This window comes from Eublepharis macularius, chromosome 17 (assembly GCF_028583425.1).
Source record: "Eublepharis macularius isolate TG4126 chromosome 17, MPM_Emac_v1.0, whole genome shotgun sequence".
Classification (NCBI taxonomy): Eukaryota; Metazoa; Chordata; class Lepidosauria; order Squamata; family Eublepharidae; genus Eublepharis; species Eublepharis macularius.
In genome coordinates, this window is record NC_072806.1 from 2,746,927 (window position 1) to 2,758,093 (window position 11,167).

An 11,167-nucleotide genomic window follows, 5' to 3' on the forward strand; every position below is an offset into this window, starting at 1 on the left:
CTTGCGGAAGAGAGGGGCGGGGCGGGGGCTTTGGTGAGCTGACAGACGGAGAAGAAAGCTTGAAATTGCTCTCTCTCTCTCTCTCTCTCTCTCTGTGTGTGTTTAAGACCCTCTTTGGGAAAGTTGCCAACTTTTTAAAGAACAAAACTCGGGTCCAGTAGCAACTTAGCAGTAGCAACTGAACCCGAATCTTGCCCTTCTATTATAGACCAACAGGGCTACCCACCTGAAACCAATTTTTTAAAACAGCTCCGCTCCTGTGCCTTTAACAACGGCTGGGAGCGTAAGGAGGAAGCGCCAGAATCTCTAATCACGGGAACCCCGTTCACAAGTTACAGAGAAAGCGGGTACAAGCCTCCAGGTGATGGCCGGAGATCTCCCGGAATAGCAAGTGCTCTCTAAGCCAAAATCAGTTCTCCTTGAGAAAGGGCTGCTTTGGACTCTAGGGCATCATACCCTACTGAAGTCTCCCCCGCCCCCCCCCCCCAAAACCCTGCCCTCTCTTTTGTCCACCCGCCCCAATCTCCCGGAATTTCCTAAGCTGGAGCTGGCAACCCTGACCTAGCGTCCCCTTGATATTTTTCAATAGGTTCCTCGAGAGCAACTCGTATATTCCCTTCCGCGCCTGCGACCCCGCATTTCTCCAGGCGCTGGTTTCATACAGAAAGTGGCCTTGCAAACTCCCGTGCCAGCAGGACACACGTGCGCACACTGTAACACGTGAACAGGGCTCACCTCTCCGTAGCTGCTAAAAGCCTCGTCTGCTACAAGCGCAGGGGCCTGGCCGAGCGGGAGAAGTTGGCACCCAGTGCTGCCAGTCCTTTGCGCTCCAGGCCGGGCTGCAGGGAGATGGGCGGCGCGCCCAGGGTGCGCGGCGGGCGGCAGGACCCGGCGGAGGCCAGGCGGGCGCGTCAAACGGCCGCTGCTCCTCCTCCTCCTCTTCCTCCTCCGCCATCACCCTCCTCCCAGGACTGGCTGCTGCGGCGGATGAGACCGGCGAGGCCATCCCAGGCGCGCTGACTCGGAAGTAAGCCCACCGTTTCCAACGCAGCTTGCTCCCAAGTAAAACGCATGCTTGGTTAGTTGGTTACGCCAGTGTAGGAGCGGGGAAGGGATTGCATGGGGGGTGGAAATGCAACGGGCACGCCTAAGGTTGCAGACAAAGGGGACGCGCGGCGTATTTACTCGCAAGCAAGCCCACTGAGTTCGCCATGGCTGAGTTTTCGTCTCTCGAAAGGTTAGATCGGGTTGGTGCCCCTGGACTCCAAGCCGGCTGCGATTTCTGTGGCTCGCCCCCAAGCAGGCGTGCGTGGGACCGCGGCAGGAATGCTTACTCGGAAGTAAGCCCCGCACGGCGCCCAGAGCAGGCTGGCCGCCTGATTGAGCCGGGGAGCAATCCTGGGGATGTTTTCTCAGAAGCCGCACTGAATTCCAATGGGCTTACTTGCGGGAAGCTGGAGCAGGAGCGCAGCCTTCCGATTGTGATGGCTGTTCCTTGGCTCTTTTGTTTGCCTGCAACACCGAAGAAAGGCTGCACTCCTGTGCATGTTTATCTGGGAGTAGACCCATTGAATAAAGTGGAACTCCCTTCTGAGTCAGCGTGCAGCATTTGGGTTGCACAATATTGTGTGCCACGCTGTGAAGCTGTCTGTATCTGTAATGCTGATGGACTCTTATTTTATACTGTGGCTTGTTTTATGTGTGTATGAATACATCGTTATCTACTCTGAGCCGGTTTGCAGGGAGAGCAGGCTACAAATCTAAATAAATAAATAAATAACTCATGGGCCATAAGAGACTCTCAAGGTAACCCTGAAGCCAGTCGGTGGTGCCACAAAACTCAGGCCTTTCCTTCCGCTCCCTTTTTTCCAAGGTGGAGGTGAAAGATGACCACCCTCACGCGGCAGGATCTCAATTTTGGCCAAGGTAAGGAGATTAATATCCTTTCTCCTGTGCAGATGCTGAATCTCTTCAAGTGTGCTGAGACTGTTCATTTTTCACAGTGTGTGTTGGTCTCTTCCTTTCTGTAGTAAATTATTATTTATTCAGTTTATAATCTGCTCTTCCCACATGCCCAAGTTTGCAGACAAAGGGGAGGTGAGGTGTATTTACTCAAAAGCAAGCCCGCTGAGTTTGCCATGGCTGATTTTTCGTATCTTGAAAGCTTAACTTGTGTTGGTGCCCAGACAGAGGAGACCATTTGTGTATGGAAAAGGAAAGTTCAGCACTGTTGATTTCCAAGCAGGGATGAAAAACCAACTGCCAGAATTTCTTCTCCTGGTCAGCTATTCACAGCTAACCGGGGTTAGCCCTGCTTTGAAAAATACAGAAAGAGAAAATAATTTACAGGGAAAGAGATGGGAAAACCTGCTGCCTCTTGCTAAGGAACCACCCTGAGATTTGGTGCTTTCGAGACTTTCCTTTTCCCATAAATTGTGGCTCAATTAAGAGCGGTGTCCTAATTGGGGTGGGCCCTTCTCTGTGATGGCGCTTCAGTTGTGGGATTTGCCTTTCCCCTGTAGAGTTACTTGGCACCAGCGTTCGCATATTGATGCCACCTCTCTGAAATGTATGGTTTTGCTTCTGGACTTCTTCTACTTGCTGTCAGGCGGGTAGCTGAGTTGGCCTGTAGAAGAAGAGCAAGATCCAGGTGCAGTAGCACCTTAAAGATCAACTAGATTTCCACAGTATGAGCTTTCAAGAATCAAAACTCCCTTACGAAGTTTCTGACAAAGATATCTGATGGAGCTCAGACTCTCAAAAGCTTCTACCCTGGAAATTTAATTGTTCTTCAAGATGCTACTGGACCCAAATCTTGCTCTGGTACCTGCTCTGAATCAAATGCTGAATTTATTTATTTATTATTTATTATATTGGATTTTTAGTCCGCCCTCCCCACCAGGTGGGCTCTGGGCGGAGTACAACATTTCAAATTACATAAATACAGTTAAAAACAGAAAAAACAGTATACAAATAACATTAAAATAACTTTATACAATGCATTGTGTTTCGATTTTAAACTGCTTTGAGTTTTGTTAAATTCAAAAGAGGGCTAAAAATGTCTTAAATAAAAATAAACAATGGCCGTTTCCACATGACTTACCAGCCGACGAAACATTCCACAAAACACCCAGAAGATAGCGTCTTCTCGCGTGAAATCACGCCAGGAAGACGGTTTCACCCAGGAGTTTTGTGCGAAATAGCGTCTTCCTGGCGCCATTTTGCACAAGAAGATGCTATCTTCTGGGTGTTTTGTGGAACATTTCGTTGGCCGGTAAATCATGTGGAAACGTCCCTTGTTAGCCCATTCCCTAATGCACCTGAATCGAATCACACCAGAGACCCCTGGCTTTCATTTTCCCAAATGGGCATTTTCCGTTAAATAAGCTCCTGCTCATCAAAGCATTGGTTTAATCTCTTGATCAGATTACTACTGCAAACATATTTGTTTACTTTGAAATTCACTGGGTCTTACTTCCAATGGAGGGTGCACAGGTTGCAGTCTCAGAGATTTTAGCTCAGATTTTAATTTTTGAAATTGATGATGTTTTCTGAGTGAACAAAAACAGACTTAATTTTTCCCCTCCACCTGCTTCGTTCCAGCCATCAATTCAGTTTCTCCGTTTCCTTTCTTCAGTTGTTGCTGACGTGCTTTCTGAATTTTTGGAAGTGGCTGTTCACCTCATTCTTTATGTCCGGGAAGTCTATCCCACGGGGATTTTTCAGAAGAGGAAAAAATACAACATACCAGTCCAGGTGAGAGCAAGACTTGGGTCTCGAAGGAATATGTGCACAGCCTGCCTTGATGGCATATAGCTGAGAGTTAGGAAGAGAAAATATAGAATATTGTAGTAATAATAATCAAAATCCCTTGTTTGAACAGATGTCTTGCCACCCGGAGTTGAATCAATACATCCAAGACACCCTTCATTGTATCAAACCACTGCTGGAAAAGGTGAGTCTACAAAACTCACAACTGAGCTGAGGAATCATAGCAGCTTTTTCTCTCTCTTACCCCGCCGTTCCCTTCATTTTCTTCTTCTTGAGATGTTCCAGTGATGGCAAGTATAGCAACAGCTGTTACTGAAGCAGTTTCATTTAGGAAGAATATATACAAGATTTTGCAGAACTTTCGGACAAACAAAATAGGAGGGGGAAAAAAAACCCTGCTCTCTTTTCAGAATGACGTGGAAAAAGTTGTGGTGGTCATCCTGGACAAAGAGCACCATCCGGTGGAGAGGTTTGTTTTCGAAATCACGCAGCCGCCTCTGCTGTCCATCAGGTGAGTGCCTACTTGGAGAAAGGAGCTGGACTGTGCATCTTTTACTTGCCACAGATGGCTTCATTTTTAAACACGCTCAAAATTGCACCACGCAGAGATTCATGCTCCTCTTCATTTTGTCCTGTCGAGGGTTTGCTGTCCATCATAACCGATGGTGTGAACGCATTTCGATCTGCAATGCAAATCTTTCCTCTTTGTTTCCCCCCAGCTCCGATTCCCTCCTGAACCACGTGGAACAGCTGCTGCGTGCTTTTATTCTGAAGATCAGCGTGTGTGACGCAGTACTGGATACCAACCCACCAGGTTACTCTACAGGGGGAAAAAGTTTTCTAGCTGCCTTGCTGAGATTTCTAGTTTGTTCCTCCTTCTCAACGTAGTGGTAGTTAGCAGTGACAAGACCCAATGTAACTTATTTTTTAAAAAGCAAGCTGAATAGCAGGTTTGTTACTTGCTTTTTCTGCTAGCTTTCTTAGCCATTGGCTGGACTGCTGGTGATGTCATGGGATGTTTACAGCTGTTCAAAATCGACCAGGTGCAGGAATTCAGTTTCTGAAAACAGTATTTAAATTGGAACAAAGGCTGCAAGGGAATGCATATAATTATTACCTGAAACTTAAAACCAGCGTTCAGCCCAGAAATAACCCTAAATAAATATATTTGTACTTAAAGAAAAAAATCAGATTTTGCACCAAGAAACATATTTGTATCCTATGCTAGTACTTAATGAGAACTAGAAGGTTGCATTCTCTTCCTCCAGTGCATGCAGAGAAAGTCTATGTGCAACCTTGCTTATAATGCTAAATTCTCGGATTGTGTTTTTCATGCTAGTTAAATACTTTTTTATGGTTTATATTATCCTCCTTTCCTGGGGGAGGCAGGATCTTCCCTTTACTACAGTTTAAGGGAGTTCTTTTGGGTACCCAGCAACCACAACCCCCTCCTCAGCTATTTGCAGTTTACTCCAGAGTAGCAGATGAGTCTGTCTAGTAGCTGTCCTTGCTTTCCCTCTTCCCAACTTAATGTTTTCCCTATGGAAGTGGCCAAACAGTTGGCCAGTGGAAATTGCAGTTCTGATGATCACCCTGCTGCCTGACCCCCAGAGCGCAAGGGATAAGGCTTGGATTCTGTCCCCAAAAGCATCTGCAAACTCCAGCTTTTTAAAACAATCTGTTAACTCTGTTCCCCCCTCTCACTTTTCTTTGCAGGCTGCACTTTCACCGTCTTAGTCCACACAAGAGAGGCTGCTACTAAGAACATGGAAAAGATCCAGGTGATCAAGGTAAGAGCAGACCAAAGGAACTGCACAATCTGCAAAGGATCACACGATTGACCTCTCCATAAGGGATCAATTTCTGGCAAACCTGAACAGCCAAAATAATCTGTCCTCTCTCTTATTGAAATCTATTTCTTTTTTTCCTGTAAATGGTGAATGGGCTGTTTCTTTCCCACCAGCCTCTTCTTTTGAAGATCTTTTTGCCTAGTTGAGAAGCATTAGCCTGTTTCCTCTTTTGCCAAGGCCAATTTACACAACGCCGTGACACTACAAAGTAGGTGGGGCTGCTGCTCAAAGTGGGCGTGGCTTAGCAGGAGGCAGAACCAAAATTGAGCTTAATCAACTTAGCCAGAAGTGAATTGCGTGTGTTCCTGCTACTTCTCTCCCCCTGCACCAGTTTAGACTGCAAGGGAGTTACGGTCCCACCTGTCTTTCCTACCTGCTGTGTTTTGTGTGGGATGTTTTATTTTGCTGTAAGCAGGGGTCATTTTGTAGAAGAAAAACTGGAGGAACTCATTATTTTTTTAATTTTATTTTATCGTATTGGTATTCCGCCCTCTCCGCGAGCAGGCTCAGGGCGGATAACAGCATTAAGAACATTTAAAATATGATGGCGGCAATACAGTTAATAACAAATAATGCAACAGTACAATTGAACATAGCAGCAGCTTAAGAACAGTGGTGGGCAGCTCTCATAGGGAGGGGGGGGAGATGTTTATCCTCCAGCCAGCATAACTCATTAACATAACTCATTAGCATATGCCACACCCCCTGACATTACCTATCCTGGCTGTTTTGGCCCAATCTTGGCCATTCAGGGCTGAAATTGGGCCCAAAATGGCAAAAAGGAGCTGAAAATGGCCAAAAAAGGGCCCAAAATGGTCAGGATTGGGCTGCTGCTGAGTGGGAGAGTGATCCACCATCCGTCAGAGGCCCAATCCGGGCCATTTTGGCCCCAATCCAGGCTGAAATGGGCCCAAAATGGCTGAGAGTCAGGTGGGCGGGGCCACCTGACGTGACCTCTTTGGGGAACTGCCGGAACTGCGTTCCTGCACGTTCCCCTTGAAGTGAGCCCTGGCTGTAAGAGACTTCTCCATCACTTTCTGAATTTCACTGCTGGCCTAACAGAATGGGGCAGAGAGAAAGTGTGCGCGTGCTTTGCTCCAGGCAGCCCCGAGTTCTAAATTCCACCTTTCCCACAGACTCACTCAGCAGCCTCACAAGAGAGTTGCCAGGTGTGATGTAGTGGTTGGTTAGACAGGAAACAGACTGCAGAGATGAAGTTCAAATTCTTTTTGAGCTCTCTGGGGGACCTCTCTCAGCCTAATCTATCTCATAGGGCTGTTGTGAGGACAAATTAGGAGGCAGGGGGACCTTGACCATGAACTATTTGGAAGGAGGTCATGATAAAAATAGCCAGCCCTGTCCCTCAGTCACTCTGGCCTACCTAGCATGGCCGTCACAAACATTATAGCAAAATAATACTGAAAATGCTGAAAGTGGCATTCTGGTGCTAAGTATTATGGTCTCTCTCAAGTAAAAAATAAAAACACTTGCAGATGATTGGGTTTTTTAGATTCTGAAATCATTGCACACTCAGTTGAACATAGGGAGTGTGCAGTTCCAAAAATACAAAAATTCTGGCTGATTTGGCAAAATTCGGGCATTCTGAATCAAAAAACAGGTATGTATTGTCGAAGGCTTTCACGGCCGGAGAACGATGGTTGTTGTGGGTTTTCCGGGCTGTATTGCCGTGGTCTTGGCATTGTAGTTCCTGACGTTTCGCCAGCAGCTGTGGCTGGCATCTTCAGAGGTGTAGCACCAAAAGATAGAGATCTCTCAGTGTCACAGTGTGGAAAAGATGTGGCAGGTCATTTATATCTACTCAGGAAGGGTGGGACTGAGCTGAGTCATCCTGTAAGAGTTTCCCAGGGTGTGGAATGCCAATGGCGGGAGGCTTCACTGTATCCTGAGGAGGTTCTTTTGCATATGGATTGGTGCTTGATGTGCTAATCTTCTCTGCAGGGCTATTGTCGGGTGTGGAGTGTTTTGTTAGCCTGGTGTTTTTCAGAACTGGAAACCATGCTCTGTTCATTCTGTATTTTTCGGGTGGGTCTGAATACCGCTTGGAGGTTATGCTTTTTCATAAGCTTTCCCATCTGATCAGTAATTCCTTTGATATATGGCAAAAACACTTTTCCTGTAGGCGACTGTTTTTCCTTGGTTTTCCTTGGCGGATTCAGACCCACCCGAAAAATACAACAGATGCTACGATCAGCAAAAGACAGTAGAGACCCCCTCACCTCTGCAGGAGTATACCGTATACCCTGCAGCTGTGGACAAGTTTACATCGGGACCACAAAGCGTAGCATCCAGACAAGAATAAAAGAACATGAAAGACACTGCAGACTTGGACAACCGGAAAAATCAGCAGTGGCTGAACATAGCCTAACTCAAACAGGGCACAGTATCTTATTCCAGGACACCAAAATACTGGACAACACTTCCAACTACTTTGTCAGACTGCACAGGGAAGCCATTGAAATTCACAAGCATAAGGAAAACTTCAACAGGAAAGAAGAAACCTTAAGAATGAACAGAGCATGGTTTCCAGTTCTGAAAAACACCAGGCTAACAAAACACTCTACACCCGACAATAGCCCTGCAGAGAAGATTAGCACATCAAGCACCAATCCATATGCAAAAGAACCTCCTCAGGATACAGTGAAGCCTCCCGCCATTAGCATTCCACACCCTGGGAAACCCTTACAGGAGGACTCAGCTCAATCCCACCCCTCCTGAGTAGATATAAATGACCTGCCACATCTTTTCCACACTGTGACACTGAGAGATCTCTATCTTTTGGTGCTACACCTCTGAAGATGCCAGCCACAGCTGCTGGCGAAACGTCAGGAACTACAATGCCAAGACCACAGCAATACAGCCCGGAAAACCCACAACAACCAAAAAACAGGTATCCTAAATTTTTACTGAATTTTCAGAAAAGAATTGTTAAAATTTGGCCATTATTTTCTATGGGAAAACAATGGAGCAATTTGGAGGGAACCTACTCCTGACTGTCCTCCAAAGGACCCCCCCCCCCAATTTCAGGAAGATTGGACCCCAGGGGCCAATTCTATGAGCCCCCAAAGAAGATGCCCCCAGCCACTCCATTGTTTCCTATGGGAAAAATGTCAAAGCTGAGTCCCACTGCAGAAACACACGGGGGCAAGGCTGCCATGGCCCAGGCACACTCCCAAATGCAAGCTGAGCTCAACCCAGAGAAAGCCCAACAGAACCCAACTGAAGCGCAGGAATGGAATCCCCCCAGAACTAAAGGAAGGGACCACATCAATCAGAGAATCACCTCCATTCCATCCAAACCAAACTGAAGCAAGGGACTGCCGTGTGCTTGTGGCTGGGTACTGCTTGGTTCTCTTCTGTGGTGTTCCCCTACTGGCTGAACCCAGTGCCTGATTGCTGTGAATGACACTGGTTCTGTTGAGCTAAGCTGTAAGTTTTCCCTGCTTCAGTTTGGTCTTCAGAAGACAGTCAGTAGTAGGTTCCCTCCAGATTTGGTGAGATTTGGTTGAAAAATGACCCCTCCAGCCCACCAGATAACCTCCCAGAGTGATTTTTCCATAGGAAACAATAGCCATATTTTTTTGGAAATATTCAAACTGAATTACAGAATCAATTCAGAATTTGGGGAATTCTGAATTTTTTTCTCAAATTCAGTATAATCTGGTGCACACCCCAAATTGCACACACCAGCTCAAACTGACAAGGCTTTAAGAGACTTGTCTCGAAACACGCAACTTCTCCACTTTATTGAACGCACTAGAGCAACGGCACGCAAGCGTGAAAGGGCCATCACAGCTATAGTGCCTTAGATAATACATCCATATCTAATGTGTGCAATCTGTAAATTCCATTCATGCACGCTCTCTCCGACCAAGCGTGCAGAGAAATCAAAGGGACTCCATGCATGTGTGAACTAGCCCCAAGTGACCCCACCTGTTTGCGTCTCTCAAGGATTTCCCCTGGATCCTCGCAGACGAGCAAGACGTCCATATGCAGGACCCGAGGCTGATTCCATTGAAGACCATGACCTCAGATATTTTGAAGGTGAGCGAGAAGGTGACCTCTTTGGAAAATCAAGGGGGCAGGCAGGGAGGTGAGGTCCCGAAGTTCGTGTGGAGCCAGGCTCAGCTTCCTGATGAACACCTGGAGGTGGAACCTAGTCAAATTATGCTGATGGGAAGCCCAGCCTGTTTTGCAGTTGAAATAGCTGGCAGTTGCATGTGATTGGCAGTCCGTGATCACCTGATTCCCAAGACCAGAGGATTCTGGGTAGTGAAGTCTTACAATCCCGACTTGACTTAGCATTATTAGATCAGGTCCATTTGGCTGAGTAAGGCAGAGAGGTGTAAAAATTGCACAGGGGTGTTTCTAGAAAAATCACAAGCTGGAGAGCATCATCCAGTGCCCCCATTCACGGCACCACAATGTTCACAGGCATTTACATCTCATGTTCACAAAGGATGGCAAGCGCCAAACTTAATATGGATTTAGCCAACCTCTTCCCTGCACAGAATCCCGGACTTCAGCATTGACTACGTGCAACCTGTCCTGTGCTTGGCGGAAGGAGAGAGGATTTTTGTAGAGCATTGACATTCCCCCCCCGGTTCTTTATTTGGACACCAGAACAGCCCCTCCCACCAACCAAAGCAGCCATCTTTTCAGCCTTGTAGATACATTTATCAGCACCGGAAACCTAGTCCAACTGATGGGGTATTCTTGCTAAATACCACCCATTTGTCACAGGATCAGATTAGCTGGCTTGGGCGGGCGGGGGGGGGCGTCTTTTGCAAAAGACATCTCCTATTAAAAGGAATTCAAGTGCCAGGAAACATTTTCCTCGTATTTGCTGGAATCAGTCGCATGTATCATATTATACTGGAGAGGACTCTCAGTAGTGGAGCAACAGTTCTACATGCCGGTTATTTTAGGTTCAGTCGTCACTTAAAACCATCTCAGGTGCTGCAGAAAGACCTTTTATTCTGCCCGAGGCTGCGGAGAGCTTATTTGTGTTGAACTGGACACTGCCTCACGGTCTGGGCTGTTCTGCACAGTCCATACATCTTGGCTCTTAAATTTAATTCCTCCCCACTCTGGTGCTTTTTTCCCCTAGATGCAGCTTTATGTAGAAGAGCGAGCTCAAAAAGGCAGCTGAATCGAACGCTTCTTGCAGAGCTGAGATCGCCAAGAGCATTTCTACGCAAGCAGGCTGCGGGGCACACGGACTCGCTCCAGCCTCCCTGGCACGTGTGCGCAGATATTTTTCAAAAGTGCTCTTACTTCCGTGTATAGAAGAGACTCCTAGAAGAAGAAACTGTACAGCCGTCAGTGAGGTTGTGTGACTTTGTTTTGGGGGGTGTATAAAAAGCGTCCAGGCCACTCAGGGCTGGTTTTTAAGTGTGTGTGGAAAGAGGTGCTGCATCCATTCTGTCTCTTTTTCGAGCCTTGAGAGTACTCACTTATAAGCATTGCTTGGTTCTAAAATCCCTACGCGAGGTTCACAAGGACAGTTGAAGCTGTCCAATGAGTTG

The 11,167-nt window shown here is 46.9% G+C and overlaps 1 protein-coding gene across 4 annotated transcripts; it reads left to right on the forward strand.

Annotated features, from left to right (window-relative positions):
- The first annotated feature begins 950 nt into the window (after nt 1-950).
- Nucleotides 951-11,144, forward strand: MAD2L2 (mitotic arrest deficient 2 like 2). Of its 4 annotated transcripts, none has more exons than XM_055002107.1 (9): nt 951-1,078; nt 1,874-1,926; nt 3,638-3,756; nt 3,884-3,955; nt 4,182-4,282; nt 4,491-4,585; nt 5,488-5,561; nt 9,591-9,683; nt 10,750-11,144. In XM_055002107.1, the coding sequence occupies exons 2-9, from the start codon at nt 1,887-1,889 to the stop codon at nt 10,789-10,791; spliced, it is 636 nt and encodes a 211-aa protein (XP_054858082.1). In that variant the 5' UTR covers nt 951-1,078; nt 1,874-1,886; the 3' UTR covers nt 10,792-11,144. The 4 variants fall into 4 exon arrangements, with proteins under 4 accessions (XP_054858082.1, XP_054858083.1, XP_054858081.1 ...); XM_055002108.1 differs by having other exon boundaries at nt 951-1,062; XM_055002106.1 differs by having other exon boundaries at nt 951-1,027.
- The last annotated feature ends 23 nt before the right edge of the window (nt 11,145-11,167 follow it).

Excerpts from the sequence above, each read along its gene's own strand:
- MAD2L2 (XM_055002107.1), top strand. The coding sequence starts at position 1,887 with ATGACCACCCTCACGCGGCAGGATCTCAATTTTGGCCAAG. Across the intron at positions 4,283-4,490 it reads CCGCCTCTGCTGTCCATCAG|CTCCGATTCCCTCCTGAACC; the intron begins GTGAGTGCCTAC and ends GTTTCCCCCCAG. Across the intron at positions 4,586-5,487 it reads ACTGGATACCAACCCACCAG|GCTGCACTTTCACCGTCTTA; the intron begins GTTACTCTACAG and ends TTTTCTTTGCAG.